This window comes from Stegastes partitus, unplaced genomic scaffold (assembly GCF_000690725.1).
Source record: "Stegastes partitus isolate 25-593 unplaced genomic scaffold, Stegastes_partitus-1.0.2 Scaffold479, whole genome shotgun sequence".
Taxonomy (NCBI): domain Eukaryota; kingdom Metazoa; phylum Chordata; class Actinopteri; family Pomacentridae; genus Stegastes; species Stegastes partitus.
The window spans coordinates 37,543-54,153 of NW_007578210.1; the positions used below are offsets into that span (position 1 = coordinate 37,543).

Below are 16,611 nucleotides of genomic sequence, written 5' to 3' on the forward strand. Positions count from 1 at the left end.
ACAAGTAAACGCTGACTGGGGCTTTAGGTTTTGTCGAGCCGAGTTACACAAAGAAAGCCTGGCTATGTCAAACTTGCTTTGCAGTATACCCCTCAGGGCATAAGTGGTTATTCATGTGTGTGTGTGTGTGTGATTAACAGTAGGCCATATTTAAGAAAGTCATCCACAACCTGCTGTCATGTTTAAATGAGTTTGCTGTGAGGCTGCACATACCCTTAATAACACTGAAGGCAGGGAAGACGAATGAAAAGAAGTGTTTGTGTGTGATTTGACTATCGATGACGCAGGTAGGTTAAATAAAGAAGGTAGTTTTGAATGGAAAAAAAATCAATTTGTCTTATGAGCAAATGTGTTAAAAGTTCCAATGGTGTGAGACATCAGTCAGCAATAACAACGATCCATAAAACATAATCCTTATCAAAGTTACAGCCTTGCAGCACAGCCTATTTGGGTGAATAAATGGAACAACTGAACTGCATGCTTAGTCAGTGCAATCCGGTCACACCGAATGAAGTCCAATCAGTCCAGAACATTGAGCATAAAGTGACCCGCTTTCGTGTTCAATGCTATTCACAGTGGACGTGGTAATGTGCATCTGTGTGCATGCCCACGCTCTATAAGCACATGCATGCATATGTAAGTCCAGTGAAAACCTACTTGACCACTGTCACTCTTACCAGCCAAGGACAGCCCATCTAAAGGCAGGCATGCACACAAATACATACACACACCACGTACTCAATTTCCATTTAATTTTCCTTTCCAGCGCTTTATCAAACTGCTCAACCTCGAGAATCATAGTTTCCTCTCTGCCTCATCACCATTTAGCCCACTTTTCCAGGAACTGGTGCAGAAAAACAGCAAGATTTCCTAGACCTTCATTGCCTTCTGTACTCTAATACATTCACACACTGAATGTGTGCTTTGCACATCAACATTCTGCTCTTGGCCTGTGTGTGGGTCTGTATCCACATGTGTATATTGGTCTGTGTAAACTGTATCAGCCAGACGTAATTACCTGTGCACATGCATTTCCAGTAAAAAGCTAGTAGGGAAAGGCTTGTTCCTGCACTCGCTTTTGTTCCTTTTGCAAATATTCTGAGATTGACGAGTGGTTTTAATGCTGGGTAAACTATTACTTTGCTTCTGTAGAATTATTGCCACCTCAAGGATTTCCCAAAGTTTTAATTCTGGATAGATTTAGTCAACATATGTTGTGATGAGACAGGAAGGTCATAAATCGTTTGATGTGAAAGCTGGATTGCAGTCAGTTCACTGTCTCTTGTGAGTTTGATGATTTCTAGCCAGTGGTGGACGGAAAAGATGCATGTTGGGTCCTTTCTGCCAGCTGTTTTAACTACATTTTAGTCTTGCTGGTAACTTTTCTAGGCATTTAATTTCTGTCCGAGATTTTATGTTATTTTTTTTTATTTTTTGTAAAGTAGCATGCAGCTTCATAACGATGGGTACCTGCTGCTCTAATCCAGATGGAATGAAACAAATATCCCTTGATTTAAAAATCAAAGTATGTTAACAACTTGTTGGGATGCTGCTCATTGTATCAAGAGCCTCTCTCCCATCTGGTGGTAACATGACAGTGAACTCAAATCCCCCCCCCACCCTGCTTTTTCTGGCTTTGTTGGAGATGCAATGGAAGCTACAGTTTGTGGAACTAAGTTAAAAACTAGGGATAGCTTTGAACTCTTTAAAAACTTTAAGTTTTTGAGTTGAAGAAGAAAAAACCCAATACACCCAGATACTCTTAGCCCAAGCCACATGTTAGTCTTCAGTGTCGGAATTGACTCTTTACTGCAGCTGCTTCCCTGTAAAAGCTGTCAACACTGTCAGTACTTTGCAGTATAAAGCGTGTATACGTGTACAGAAAGTACAAGCCTAGTCTCAGAAAAGTAGACATACTCTGAATAATTTTTGTGGGGCACTAACTGAAGCCCTAGAGAGTGGTGTTTTGCTATGTAGTTGTTATCTAAAATAACTTTTAGTTTGAACATAAATGTTCAAAAGATAAGAAAGGACAAAGAAATAGTTTGACTCACTCATTCACCTTTGCTTGGGTTTATTAGCAGCTGTGACACTTCTGGCTCGTCTTTGTCCATTCATTGAACACAGCTGGCAGTGTTTGAATGTGGAAAGCGGGTGAGGGATGGTTGATCTCTGCAGTAACACCTCCGACTAATTGATCCCTGCGCAATAGAAAATACACCTATTTGAACTGCTTAAATTTCAGAGGAACAGGTCTCAATTGATACATAATGTTTATGGTGGCTGAAGTGTTTTAAACTGTAGAAGTTGTCCTAAAAGATGACCTTGTATTTTACCATTTTATTGTGTCAGTCCTCCAGCTAATACCTGCTTTCTTCTCCTCTGTCCTTCTCCATTCAGCTCCAGTCGTTCCTGCAGGTCAGCGTGTCCCAAGTCCGGGTAGATGAGTGTCCCAGTTCAGAGTGTGCCGGGGCAGGTGGCTGCTCCAACATTCTGAATGTGCGGGACACACCCACAGTGGTGGATTGTGGGACTATGAGTCTTGTATCCGTGACAGTGGAATCCACAGCTGTGTGCTCCTGTCCAGGTAGAGAGCAGTCCCATCAGCCCTGTGCCGCATATCCCCGAAACCCCTGCTTCAATGGTGGAGTGTGCGTGGACACTCAGCATGGCTACAGGTGAGTTGAAAGAATTCCCGTGCTGAAATACAGTAGATACCAATCACAAAATACCTGCATGCTCTAAGTCACTAGGGTGAGAATTAGTGCACATGGGAACAGAAAGTTTTTCTGAGTGAAAATTTGCTTTCACTTGATCATGCTAATAATCAGGGCTGCAAGGTGGTGCAGTTGGTTAGCACTGTCGCCTCGCAGCTAGAATGTCCCCGGCTTGCGTCCTGGTGAGGACACTGGGGCTCTTTCTGCTAGAGTCGCCATGTTCTCCCCGTGCAGCGTGGGTTCTCTCCAGGTTCTTCGGCTTCCTCCCACACAGTCCAAAAACACGTTGAGGTTAATTGGTGATTCTAAATTGTCCGTAGGTGTGAATGTGAGTGTGCTTGGTTGTCTGTCTCTAAGTGTAGCCCTGTGATAGACTGGTGACCTGTCCAGGGTGTCCCCTGCCTTCACCCTAAGTCAGCTGGGATAGACTCCAGCCCCCCACGACCACCCTAGTGGTGTATAGATAATGGATGGATGGATGCTAATAATGAATGCTCTTTAACTTTTCACAATCATTTACAGGAGATAAAATTTAGAGCTTAGATATGTCCAAAACAGCAAAATAATATATTAATCCAATGATGCAATATTTTGAAACATAAAGATGGAATGTTGATCTTGCTCTGTGTGCATGTCATTTGTGACATTATACTTTTGGCTGGGTTTAGCAAACAAATGATCTTTACATTTGTGTTCAATCATGGATATTCAGAAACAGACCCATGGGTGTTTCACACCTATGAGTTCCTTCTTCATCTAAGTCAGTTACTGCCAATATCATTTGGGCATTTCTTTCTCACTGAATCCTGATATGCAATTGCCATTTAGGAAGCCAGCAAAGCGAGATAGACTCTTTTTGGACAATTACAGTCATGTTGGTGATCACAAATAGGGCAGAGGGTAATTTTGAACGGGATTGCACAGGAGAACGGCTTTTTGGTTGTTAATGTGTGTTCCTTTGCATATGTTTTAAGGCAATAAAACTGAAGCCACGTAGGAAACTCACTTCAGGTTATTCAGGTTTCCCTCTCTGTTTCTTTCTCTTTGATGCTCTCACCACCTTTCTTCTTTGTTGATTTCATTTGCCTGCGGAGGTTAAAATTTGACAAAATTATTTAAATCATTATCTTTTTCAATATTTTTAGGCCTCTATAGCAGTGACAGAAATGTATAAATATAACTTCATAATAGCTGCATAAAAATTCTATTGAATGTCAACATAGTTGATATGAATTTGTTTTGATGAGGTCACATAAACCATTCATCCATTATCTCTCCAGTTCTCTCCAGGTTCTCCGGCTTCCTCCCACAGTTCAAAAACATGTTGAGGTTAATTGGTGATTCTAAAAATTGTCCATAGATGTGAATGTGAGTGTGCTTTGTTGTCTGTCTCTAAGTATAGCCCTGCGATAGACTGGTGACCTGTCCAGGGTGTCCCCTGCCTTCGCCCTAAATCAGCTGGGATAAGCTCCAGCCCCCCCGCGACCCTAGTGAGGATTAAGTGATGTATAGATGATGGATGGTTGGATGAATAATGTTACATCACATAATACCTACAGTGGGCCATAAAAGAAATGAAAAAAAAAAAAAAACCCAACAACAACAAAAAACCCACTAATGATAATAATAATGAATAATAAAAACAAGCATACCCAAAGGATTGCTATCAGTACCACAAACAAGCTAGGATGCATACATTGTATACACTCTGGTGAAGTACCTTATAGACAGAAGAGAAAGAGCCCATTGTTCATTTAGGAATTAATAGAACAAACAGCCTCTGGGTAAGTGCTGCACGAGTACCTGACTCTCCTTGTTCTGAGACTTTTCAATCCTTTTAAAGAAGGGAGGAATTTAAAAACAAGATAAGTGAGGTTACAATTCATTAAGAATGATGTTTTTTTTGTAGTCTAATGTTGCAGGTTTCAGCAAGAAGACAAATACTAAGGATGTAAATCTTTTTTTTTCACTTTTTAAACATTGGTTTTTAGCAAAGATTTGTAAAGCATGAGTAAATAATACATTTACTTGGGGCCTTTCCAGCTGTGGAATAACGAGCTACTATTCTATGTCTTCAGGGCTCAGGTGGTGGAGCAGGTTGTCCACTGATCGCAAGGTTGCCGTTTCAATCCTCTGCCCCTTCACTAGCTGAAGTGTCCTTGGGCAAGACACTAAACCTGAGGCATTAGTGTGTGAATGTGTGTGTGAATGGGTGAATGAGGAACACATTGTAAAGTGCTTTGAGTACCACTGAGATAGAAAAGTGCTATATTTAAGTATGGACCATTTACCATTTGTGGCGTGGTGTATATGAGATTCACTACAGATGAAGTACGTCACCAAGTGCATGTCTCGCTATCATGTTATGAAAAACATTTAGCAGAGCACAGAGCAGTGGGCTGTACCAACAAAAGCAATACGTATTAGTAGGATCAGTTGATTGTTGATTCTGGCCTTTGCATCTGAGAAAAATATGAAATATTGTCAGCCTACTCCTTAAAAACTTCACAAAGTCCAGGGAAAAACTCAGAAAGTTGAATCAATTTTACCAGCATTGTGTAGGTATATGAAGATTCTTAGAAAGTTTAGGTTTTACTGAGACCACTTTGCCCTTCAGGGGAAAGCTTTATAAATCTTAAAGTCAACCTGACATTTAACATATCAGTTCTGGGAATGCATTCTCCTCTTTCATGCAATTTCCCATGATATCAGCACAATAATTTACCCCTCTTTTAAAGACATGAACTACTGAAAAGGCATTCAAGAATGCATAATCTCAGGACATTAAAGATGTGATTGTCTGGCTGATCCATAGGTATGATTGTAAGCCTCTCCACTGCTAAGCTCATCCCTCAGTTTATGTGAGGGTCAGGCTGGGGAGCAGATATAACAGATAGAAAAAGAAATCCCCAGCATCTCATGGCATCATTGAAAAGAAAGTGCAGTGAGCAGGCCTGTCCTGAGGTTCGAATGCTCTTTCCCAGGCATCAAGATCAGTGAACATCTTGTAGTGCTACCTGTATGTCACGGCTTCACTTCTGCCTGACATGAGGAATTCCCAGTGCTGCATCCTCCTTCTTTCAAGCCTTCAGACTCAAGGAGCTGTAGAATGTAGTACACGCTGTTTGGTGATGTAGGAGAGACACATGGCAATAAAGATGGTTACAGTTTAGCTCAGGGTTTTAACGTCTGCAAAGAAGTTCAAAGGTCGAGAGAAGTGCTTATCACTTATCGTATTCAGTATTTTTGAACGTAAGCTTAATAATTTTAATTTCCAGCTTTCTGTGATGTCAAAGAAAACAAGATAATTTCTGAAAAGAAGAGGAAGGTAGAAGATGTAAGGGATGGGAAGAATAAAGGCAGGAAATTAAGGAAGTGAACATAACTTCTAAGTGCATGCTTTTGAGGCTGTGACCGAGAGATGAAGGCAGAGCGTCCGGTGGTGTGTGTTGAGGTGTGTGCAAGTGTGCTCATGCTGTGTTAAGGTAAGAGGGAAGCTCTAAAATTATGTTGTTGATTAAAAATGTGAAGGAAATGAACACATCAAAACAAACGACCTGCCCAGTGCCACAAAAGGAAACTTTTATTTAATATTACAGCAGCAAACGTTCTAATAATCCCATAACTGCTGAGCTCTTAATTTGAGCTCCCTGGTCTTTTCACACTGATTTTGTTCATTAAGAACAGAGTTAGTTGTTCCCTGCTGGTGTGTTGCAACCACAGATGAGGCTGAATTAAAATTAAGTTGCACTTTTATTCATTCTAAAGGGAACAATGGTTACCAGCAGTTACATACACCCTCACTTCACGTACATATACAGTCAAGTTTCAAATTTGAGTGACTCTGTCTGTAAATGTTGACAGTGGCAGCCACAGTTTGATACGAGGACGCTGTAGTTACACCAAGCATTTTTGGAATTAATATATTAAAACTGCAGTGGATCTGATTTTTTATCTAGTGCCATCAACAGATCATTTCAAATTTTCCAATGCTTTGGTTTATAACTAAATATCTGACAGCAAATCATGGAAGATGTGCTTATACTCAATGATTGCATGACACCAAACTGGAAAATGTTCAGTAGTATGGATTTGTATTCCTTTTAACTGAAACATACTGTTGGGTAAAATGTCAACGGGCATCCATAGAGGTCTTTATAGATCGGTTTGCTTCTTTGTTACCAAGACCAGGCATAGCAGACTAAAGTGGGCCGACTTATCGTGTATTTGGTCAGGAGAAAAACAGATTTTTAGGGTGAGGTGATGATTCCAAAGCGTGATCTTGATAGTTGGAGCGTGTGCTGCTACTCTTCTTGACTGCTCACATGTTTCAGATGTTATCAGCCCATTAAATGGTTGTAATCGTTGAATAACACCTTCCTCAACCTTCTCGTAGGCTGTTATCACTCCATTTAGTGGTGATGGAATCATGATTTGGCACTTAAAAAAGGAAAAGAAGTCTGAATTTTCAATCATGAGACTTGAATCCCATCTCAGACCAGTTACAGTGCTTTTTAAAATTTAATTAAGTCATGTTTTTACTGTCACTTTTACTGGCTGTTTTTCACTGGGCATTTGGTTACATTTAGGCATCAAAATCACTTGGTTAAGATTCAAAATAAATCACTTTGGGATTAAAAAAAAGCAACAAACAAACAAAACATGTTTACTGCATGTTATTAAGCTCCATTTCATTTCCAGAGGTTTTATCTGCACTTATTCAAACAACAAGAGATCACCTGTGATACCAAGATTACTTACTGCTTACCACGAATCAGAATGGATCACAACATGCCTTCTGAACCTACTAGCAGGTGCAGGAGAATCCTGCTGACTCATTTGTGTATTAAGGTAACAGCCATTTAATGGGCTGATAATGACAGGATCAAGTGACTACTCATTTTGCTTTCTTTTTTTTTTGTCCCAGATTACTACATTCATTGACATGTTAACTAGGTATTCACACCAAGGAGATGAAATACAGCAAGGAATACAGATTGGTCAAGGTTTATTGGTAAATATTCAAGCTCTGCCCACACACGTCCTAAATATCTTGAGTATATTCTTGGATTTATAAAATTGAGGTAAAGAGGACACAGGGACAGCAGGAGACAGTTTGACAATTTCCTCGATACAAATACCCTTATTAGCGCCAGAAATCTCCAACATGACGCTCAACTCTAACTGTGTCTCCCTTCCTTCTGGGAACAGTTCAACACTTGAATGACTGTTACATTCATCCTGTCATTCTGATGTCAAAGCTTTACTGTACAGCATCTAATTTTGCATATGGGTACTCACATACCCGAAAAATTGAAAATAATGCAGACTTGAGTATGAGAAACAAGTAGGGTTAGACAGGAAATGATGTGAGAATAGAACAAGGCTTCCTTTGCTGTTTGCCGTGTTAAAAAAGCCACTGTCACGGGATGACAGATGTACAAGGGATAAGACGACAGGAGATTGTCTGGGTATGACAAACCTTCTATTCATTAGTGGCGAGGATGAGTCAAAATCAGAGGACAAATTTGTCCACAAGGATTATTCAGATATAGCTTTTATTTAACCTTTGAATGTAGAAAGCACAACGGTAGGAAACTGGTAAATGTGTTTGAGAACATACAAATAATTTAGAATCGGTTAAATTCATGCCATGCTGTCTCTGTTCTGCCTTTGTCTTTCTTTCCCAGTGCTCTCTGAAGGTTTTGTGAAGTGACCATTAAAATTGAAGCCAGACTAAGTCTCTTAACTGCAAGCTGTGGCAATAACAAAAACTGCAATTAACCCAACCTGGCCTTTCTTACTTTCCACTGTACTGCTTGGAAAAAAAAAAAAAAGTCATGTATGTATATGAATATGAGGTGTGTGTGTCACAAAAGATACATTTCAAACCCAAACTACGAGTTTTTCCCTTCAAACGATCAACCAGTATGTCTACAAGGAGATCCTGCGGCGTTTGCTTCGTTCAGTGCGCGAGAAGAGGCGAGAGTTGTAGCAGGACAAATCGTGGCTGCTTCACCATGACAACGCACCTGCTCACAACACCCTGAGCATCCCACAGTTCCTGGCTGAGAAGAACATCTCCGTGCTGGAGCAACCTCCCTACTCACCCCACCTGGCACCGTGTGACTTTTTCCTCTTCCCCAAACTCAAGGGGGTCATCAGGAGGACCCGTTTTGAAGATGTGGACGACATCAAGATGGCTGTGAAGATGGAGCTTGTAGTTTGTATTTGATATATAGCTTTTGTGACACCAGTCCTGAAACTTTTCTGACACACCTCGTGTATATATATATTTATAACCATCTTTTGTCGAGCTGTTCATTGTTAAAATATATTCTGTCCGGTATTTCTGACAATTTTTTTAATGTAAAATGCATTTTTAAATTTAACATAAGCTGCCAGGCAACCATGAAAAGATTTAGCAGAATTTAAGTTCATAACATTTACAATGCTTCAGTGGATGCAGACATCGATGCAGCTCTCAACAAGGTTTAACTGTCAGGCCTTTTCCCAGGCCAAATAAAAAATGAGATTTTCAAAATGTTCTTGGGGAGTCAAACTCAAACTACAGCTCTTCTATGCTTTTGTGTTTGCTACCATTATAAATAGAAACAAACCTTTCACAGGCTCGTACTAGATGAAAGATCTACCATGTTAGCTGTCACCGACTGCCAGTTCTTGTTTCGTATCCCCTGCAAACAAATGAACTGAAAGAGAGCGTCTTCATTAGCATAAATCGCTCTGTAAACAAGGCCAAAAAGTGGAGTGAGAGCATTTCAACAAATCCTTTCAACTACAAACAATGATGACGAAATAAACTCTTTGGTGCTTCTAGTGGTAGAAGAGACATGATGACCCTGTTTAAACTTTGCGTAATTCAGTCTGATGCTCTGTGTATCCTCGGGCTCGGATCTTTAATGGTGGAAGTGAAGGGCTCTTTGCAACCAATTAAATACAACAGCAGTGTGTGGGCCTATGCTTTTATCACTGTCTCAACTGCAACTCCGTGCAGACTTTAAATGTTATGATGAAATTAACAGTCAATTCTCACACTTGAACTGTTTAAGAATAAAGCCGAAGTCTTCTGCACTACACTTATGCCCTCTATAGTGGTTGGAGGCAAACAAAATAACACACAGCTAGTTAGCTGTTCAGCATGACAATGCTGTCATCAGAACAGTCCTCTCAATACACATTTCTTTGTTTGCATGTTCAAAGAGCAAAAGTGAAATATAGCACATGCATTTAGATACACAGAAGATGCAATGAAGGCAACTACACAGTTGTTGACAGTTGGAGTTCACGATAAAATAATGACGGTTATTGTCTTCTGCAAATAACCTGCAAGTTAAATTAATTATCAATATGGACACAACAACATTCTCACGCTGAGGTGCTGTTGGTTTCACTTCTGGAGTACAGTTAAGTTGTGGCCTGTTCTAAGGTTAAGTAACCGCTGTTCTTACAGCAGCATGAAGCTATTACAACTGGTCAAATGTTAAACTGACTTCATGAATAGTTGATAAAATCATCATGTTGCAACCCACCTAGATCTCAATAAATGAAATATTCCAGTTGAAAATCCTCATTCATCACATAATGGAATGTGTTGAGAACAAAATAACATAAAAATGATCAATGTAAATCAAAATAATTATTCTATGGAGGTCTGGATTTGGAATCATACTCAAAATAAAAGTGGAAAATCACATTAGAGGCTGATCCAACTTAAATTTCTCAAGACAAGTCAGAATGAGGCTCAGTAGTGTGCGTGGCCTCCACATGCCTGTATGACCTCCCTACAACGCCTGGACATGCTCCTGATGAGGCGGCAGATGTTCTCCTGAGGGATCTCCCCCCAGACCTGGATTAAAGCATCAGTCATCTCCTGGACAGTGGTGCAGTGTGGCGTTGGTGGATGGAATGAGACATGATGTCCCAGATGTGCTCAATTGGATTCAGGTCTGGGGAACGGGCAGACCAGTCCATTCATCATGCAGGAACTGCTGACACACTGTGCAGCCCTCCAAAGAAATGCCTCCCCACACCATTACTGACCCACCGCCAAACTGGTCATACTGGAGGATGTTGCAGGCAGCAGAACATTCTCCACGGTGTCTCCAGACTCTGTCTGTCACATGTGGTCAGTGTGAACCTGCTCTCATCTGTGAAGAGCACAGGACAACTATGGCGAATCTGCCAATCTTGGTGTTCTCTGGCAAATGCCAATCGCCCTGCACGGTGTTGGGCTGTAAGCACAAGCCCCACTGGTGGACGTCAGGCCCTCATACCACCTCATGGAGTCTGTTTCTGACAGTTTGAGCAGAAACATGCATATTAGTGGCTGCTGGAGGTCATTCTGCAGGACTCTGGCAGAGCTCCTCCTGTTCCTCCTTGCATAAAGGAGGAGGTAGTGGTCCTACTGCTGGGTTGTTGCCCCTCTACAGCCCCCTCCACATCTCCTGGTATACTGGCCTGTCTCCTGGTATCTCCTCCATCTTCTGGATACTGTACTGAGAGACACAGCAAACCTTCTTGCCACAGTATTGATGTGCCATCCTGGATGAGCTGCACCACCTGAGCAACTTCTGTGGGTTGTAGACACGCCTCATGCTACCTCTAGGAGTGAGAGCACTGACAAAATGCAAAAGTGACCAAAACATCATCCAGAAAGGATGAGAACAGAGACGTGGTCTGTGGTCACCACCTGCAGATCCACTCCTTCATAGAGGTAGTCTTGCTAACTACCTCTCATCTCCACCTGTTGTTCCATTTACACAACAGCAGGTGAAACTGATTCACAATCAGTGTTGCTTCCTAACTGGACAGGCTGATTTCACAGAAGTGTGACTGACTTGGAGTTACATTGTGTTGTTTAGGTGTTTATTTTTTTGAGCAGTGTATATTAGGTACACAGGCAGAACGAATGGCTTCAAAAGGGCTTGAAGTTGTTTTATTGTATTATCATTACCGTTAAGCTGTTCTCAAAAATGTAGGGAAGTTTTCCTGTATTTTTAACTTTACAAGACAATGTATAGACTAAAGATAGACAAAAAACAAACAAAAAGACAAAAACAAATAGCAGGTACTAGAATACTTTCTTGCTGATGGCTCAAAGCTTTAGTTAATACCAATAAACATACCTAAAATGCTCACATGCACATATATGCATTTTTGGTGCTGACTTTTTTGTACAAAAAAAAGTTTGTCTTTTGCATCTAGCAACACTCTTCCACAAAATAAAATAAAAATTAATAAGCGCCAACAAAAATTAAGGTAAATACCTTTAAGGTGTTCATGTGAAGACCAACATTTGTCTTTCACATGCAAGGAATTGGTGAAACATGTGCTGGACCATGATACATCATAACAGCTGCTGTTACAGATGTTGTCTTCTTAAGATGCTCAAATACCTTTCAAACCAGAGGCATGAATATTTATAAATACACACACACACACACACACACAAACACATATCCATGTTCAGTCACATGCACACACCACATTCATTGCCATAATATATTTTTTTAATTTATTTTTTTATATATAGATTTTCTCATTTTATTTGATTTATTTTAAACTTAACTCTAAAATTAGCTATTTACCATTTTAAAGAGTGTGAGGAAGTGAGGACAGTCCAAAAGGCCCTCGTTAAACAGTCAAAGTGGTCCTCACAAAGACAGCGGGACAAGGACACTGAAACACACATGCTCCCTGTGAACATATGTGACAGCAGATGAACATAAAGCCTCATCACACACATGTCCACTAAGCTTTCTTGCTGTGACTTGTGGAAGTCCATTTTACCATTGAGCTTCATTTAATTACAAGCAGTGAGTGAAAATAGAGGGATTTGCGTCTGGCTGACTGGAGCCAGCATGTAATGTGGCTCACTGCTGGACCGGAGCAGGATGACTGACTGGATCCATTTTAGACATAATCCTTGGATTAGTCACATGCACACAAACACATACATAAATAAACAGTTATTAGTAATGTGGGCATTTTTCTACTGTCACTCTGTCTGCTCATCTAATCTGCAAACAATGTGGCATTGCTGTGCGTATTAGGACACCTTGGACATTTAGAAGCACTGCTCAGGGAAAAAAGGATCATCTCAGGGGTCAAACAGTTATTGAAAAGCAGGTCCTAATAAGGTGTGTTAAATCATGTTCAACTCTATTTAATAATGCTGTTTCTTACAAAGTACATAGAGCTTACATTTGATCTATAGTAACGTACAACTCAACATGTTTGCAGGTAAAATATATTCACTCAGCTGAGAATCTGTAACGCTCATAAATGATAGTAAACAATTTGGTTAAAGGGAGACACTAATTATTTTGGTTTTTTTTTTGTTTTTTGTTTTTTTCCATTTTACCAGTGGTGGTTATATTTTGCTAAACATTTTTATAAAGTTACAAAAAAAATTTTAATTTATAAATAAATGCTTTAAAATGATTAAAATTTTAAAGGACTTGAATTTTGATTTATAATGCATTTAAAAATGTAAGTTTTGGTTTTGCATTTTCTGCATATGTAAATAGCCATTAAGTTTAAGTGACCAAACAAGATCATGCCCCATCAGCTCCAAAAGCAATCTCTAAATGTAGTTTTACGTTTTAGCATAGTTCTTGGAAATCCATGACCAACACACTCTGGATTAACATGAAATAAAATGTTCCTGTTCTATGCAAAGTCATAGGCCTGAACAAAAGTGCACAAAGTTGATGAACAAACAAGTCTGCTTGTGTACCTCTGGAGGCACTCCAGCCATTAACACTGGCTTTTTCACCGTCCAATCAGAGGACATTCTTGCAGGTCTCCAGGGCTCTTTCACCTGGAAACCACAATTAATTGGAACATTTACCTCAATAGAAATAAATGAAACAATATCCTATTTATCACATCTATGAACAGGAGTCTTCCTCTTTCCATCACCTTCATAAATGCTATGAGAAAGATTTATTTAACACATTCAGCAGAAGTTCAGATACTTTTTACCCTTTTGTTTTGTTTTGTTTTGTTTCTGCTAAAACTTGTGCTAAGTTTTACATCTCAACCATAAAAAAATACTGATAATTAGATTTGAAGAATACTTTTAGGTCTTGTGATATCTCATTCCATCTGCCAGATGTTTTCAGGTCAGCCCTGAAGCAGTTGCTTATTTCAGAGCTAACCCTCATCTGTATATTTAGCTGCTGATAAACAAAACAGGAGCATTGCTTGGCTCTGGATTCATTCACTGACAAGAGTGTCTTCACCCCCAACAAGGCATCTGTTCCTGTACCAATTACTTTAAATGTACATGGTTAGTTTCATTATTTTTAAAACCCAGAGGTGACTTCAGCAACACATATCATCGTTCCACTCATATACAATCAGTATGATTCAGTGTTATCGTGGCCATCCTAATCATCCTCTTGTATGTACACTAATTGATGTAGAGAGAAGAAATAGGGACATTGTGCCTTTCACACTACACCCATGGAAAAAGAATGATTCAAATTCATTACACACAAATTCTGCCACAAATAAAGCAGACAAGGCAGGATTTACCACCAAAATTAGTGTCTGACAATGACATTTCACCTCAAGTTTGTTTGTTTGTTTGTTTTTGAAAGGGTTAATGCGCATAATAGAAGATGGAAACAATTTGCAAAACTTAGTTCACAGCAAATATTTAGCTCATGTCAGTGAGTTAAATAACGCCTCATACCAGCTGAACTTTCCCAACTGAAAGACGACCTTTCTTCATATTTCTCTCATAGACGGCCAAAATATAAATGTTTTTTTTTTTCTTCTCCTTCTTTGTGTTTCTTTAGCCAGTGACAAACAACTAGTTTTGCGTTTCAGCTGTTTCTACTGTGCATTCTACTCCAAAAAATTCAAGTTTCGCTGAGGATTTGGATCATGCAGTATGACAGTTCAGCTGTTTCTTCCAAAAAACAATGCCTATGGCTACTGTCACAGCATCATTTCCTACACGTCATCATTGCTGTCAATAATCTGCAGGCCAACAGCTCACTGCTATGAAAATGAAGTTATTGTCAAACCTTTACATATAAAAATAATAAATGATTGAAACTAACAACTCTAGAAGATTCTAGGTGGGGCAGAAGAGGTGACTGAAAAGTTTGAGTAAAGTTTTGTTTACGTTTACCTTTACATTCAGCAAGTATTAACGCAGCTCAATATATAGAATAGCTTTCGGAGTGAAGTGTTATCCAGTGCACTCCACCACTACAATCAAAACATCGATGAGGGACTATGTGAAAGCCGCTCATTCTACTACTCGTGTTCTACACTCAGACCATCTATGATGAGGGGTGCTTACCACGATCTGGAGTTTGGAGGCTTATAGAAGTCAAACAGGTCACTGGTCGAGTTAATTGTGTGTTTTTGTTGAAGTGTAGCTGTGCAGTACCCGTGCTGTTGACTTGATAAGCTGTATGTACTATTTACTGTTACTGTTTGTGCTCTTTCAACATGTTCCATGAACTTAGAGAACTTTTTCTGAAGTAATCTTATACTTTACATTCATTCTCAATAACTACATCTTCATTGACTCACTAGCATCTTATTTTTTCAGTCACCAGACTTAGATTATGCAGAAAGGTAAACCAGCACTGTGGAAATACATCCACAATGGGATGCAGAATGCAGATTGTGATGTCTGTGATCAAGATTACATATAATGTACAGCACCAGTGAGGACTCCCCTGTAAAGTATCAGTTGAAGATGAAAGAATTTAAACTTGTATTCCCTCTCAGAAATCGCATTATCTCTAATCTACACAGTAAGGTATTTTCTTTCATCAACAATCCAAAGCGAACATTTAGACCATCACAGGACCATATTGAAAATACAAAGTAGAAGCTCAAAACAAATGCGGATACACCAGTGATCACTGACCTAGAAAACGAGTTGAAAAGTTAAACCACTGAATTAGAAAACCTGAGGTCATTTAAACAAAACTAAGTACGCTGGTGATTTCTAATTCGCCAAACAGCACAAACATAGTTATGAAATTATCTGTGAACTCCAGAACTTTCTCAGTTTGAACCTGTTGACTGTGTGTAATTGATGTCCGCTTCATGGCTCCACATGAGACAGAATTACCAGAGGAATTGATTGTGAGGCTTCACAAAGATGGAAAACGATCCAGGAAGAAATAGTGGAAACACATCTGCTGCTGTAATTAGAAGGTGCCATAGTACCACTAATCAGAGCTGCAGTGATTTTTTTATTTTATTTCATTTGTACTTTAATGAAGCCATGGAGATTTTGTCAAGTGCTTTCGACTTGACATGATTTCATGTTTGAGGTCCATCATGTTTGAAATTGGTCAGGGGTACACAGTAAATCACAGAGGTGGGATTGTGATGATATGGGGCTGTATGACGGCAAATGGTTCTTGGGGAGATGACATTTATAGATGGCACTTTGGATGCCTGTGGATATACCAAAATACTCATTGAAAATATGACTCCTGGTCCGCAGAAGCTTGGCAGAAGAGAAATCTTCCAGCATGACAACAATACACACCACCTGAAAGTCCCACAAGAGTTTCTCAAAAAAGAAAAAAGTGAAAACTATAACCTGAACAAGTATGTTGCTCGACTTAAATCCAATAGAACACCTTTTTGGATATTTTAAAGAAAAAGGTAGCACAAAACAACCCCTTCAGGAAAGAGCAGCTGAAAAAAGAAAATCGTTTAAGTCTTTGAAGAATGGCAGAACATCTGTCTAGAAAACTGTGCAACACTGGAAAACTCACTGCCAAGGAGGACTGAGTCTGTCAAAAATAAAGGAGGACATATGAAGTATTGAAGAAATAAAGATTTGAGTTGCAGTAATGAAAGGTTAACTGACTGTTGCTGCACTGAG

The 16,611-nt window shown here is 39.6% G+C and overlaps 1 protein-coding gene across 1 annotated transcript in view; it reads left to right on the forward strand.

Moving 5' to 3' along the window:
- The window catches only part of LOC103361001 (neural-cadherin-like), a gene marked incomplete at its 5' end in the record, with an annotated part of 146,214 nt that overhangs the window by 37,182 nt on the left and 92,421 nt on the right, over positions 1-16,611 (forward strand). Inside the window, one exon of the mRNA XM_008286969.1 lies at positions 2,401-2,678. Within this exon, the coding sequence (XP_008285191.1) occupies positions 2,401-2,678 (278 nt within the window). The remainder of the gene's footprint in view (positions 1-2,400; positions 2,679-16,611) is intronic.